Source organism: Pestalotiopsis fici (genome assembly GCF_000516985.1).
Source record: "Pestalotiopsis fici W106-1 unplaced genomic scaffold PFICI_Scf_1, whole genome shotgun sequence".
NCBI lineage: Eukaryota > Fungi > Ascomycota > Sordariomycetes > Amphisphaeriales > Sporocadaceae > Pestalotiopsis > Pestalotiopsis fici.
This window is the reverse complement of record NW_006917091.1, coordinates 7230990-7232085: the sequence shown is the minus strand read 5'-3', so window position 1 is coordinate 7232085 and position 1096 is coordinate 7230990. Positions and strand designations below refer to the sequence as shown.

Here is a 1096-nt window from a genome sequence, read left to right as displayed (position 1 = left end):
TTTCACAGTATAGATTGCTTATACTTAGACATGCATGGCTTAATCTTTGAGACAAGCATATGACTACTGGCAGAATCAACCAGATACCTTGTTCCTCCCGGACGTAGCCCGGCGGCGCGGTGTTACCCGGCACCCCCGGCGCCCGAAAGCCCCCGAACGGGCAGAAAGCACGTAGGTATTCACTCTGGAAGGGGCGACGTAGGTCACCCGGCTGCAGTGGCGCCCCCGGCGTACCGGGAGGCCCCTAGCAACCATCCAATTGCCCTCACTGGTAGCCCATCAGGCACCCTCCGCACGCAGGGGACCGCTGACCGCCAGGGGCGGTGCAACAGGCTGCGGCATCGGGGCCTCTGGCGGGGAGACCAGGCCCAAGAGTCACGCCGGCGAACGGCGGCTACGCAAGGGTGGCGCTCCCCATGGATTGGGACGGATAGGAAGGTTGGCCAGCGGCCAGCAACCCACACCGAACCCTCACCGTGCCTGAGACACTGCACACGCAAGAATCCAGGACTTCAACACGCCGGGGGAGGACGGCCACGGGGGGTTTTACGCCCCCAGGCGCCCATTCCAGCGTGCTTGCCGGCTGCGAGCCTCGCTGAAGCCTAACCGCGGAGGTTGGAGACCATCAGCTCGGACAGGTAGCCTGCCAGGTATGGAAGGGGTGTAGGAGAGGCGATCCCAGCCGAAGCCGGGTTGCCCTCTCTACATAGATCCTGCGACCCCATCTGAGGTCCGATCCGGGACGCAAACGTTGGGCCGTGCAAAAGTCATTCCGGGGGCACGATTCTGTATGGACCAAAGGCGGTGGCAGAAAAAAGCCCATACAAACTGGGCCTGCAGATTCGCCCGTTCGGACGAACAAGGGGGACTTGGTCAAATCCACGTCGATTCCGGCCGCACCCACCGGCCACCGACCCGTCGAGGCTGGCTCGACCCCCAGGCCGCCGCTGGACCCCGTGGTCCGGCCAAGTCCCGCCGGCGCGCCAACTGGCTCCCCGCCGGGCACCACCCTCCAGGCCCCATGCCCCCTGCCCCGGGCGTCGAACCGGCCCCGGCGCGAGGCTACGCGGTCCCTGGCTCCGGGCACCCCCAGGCG

The 1096-nt window shown here is 65.8% G+C and overlaps 1 protein-coding gene across 1 annotated transcript in view; it reads left to right on the top strand.

The window, feature by feature from the left end:
- Positions 1-790: 790 nt before the first annotated feature.
- Positions 791-1096, top strand: part of PFICI_02112 (uncharacterized protein) — a gene marked incomplete at both ends in the record, with an annotated part of 579 nt that continues 273 nt past the window's right edge. Inside the window, one exon of the mRNA XM_007830693.1 lies at positions 791-1096. This exon is cut by the window's right edge and continues 273 nt beyond it. Coding sequence (XP_007828884.1) covers positions 791-1096 — 306 coding nt within the window.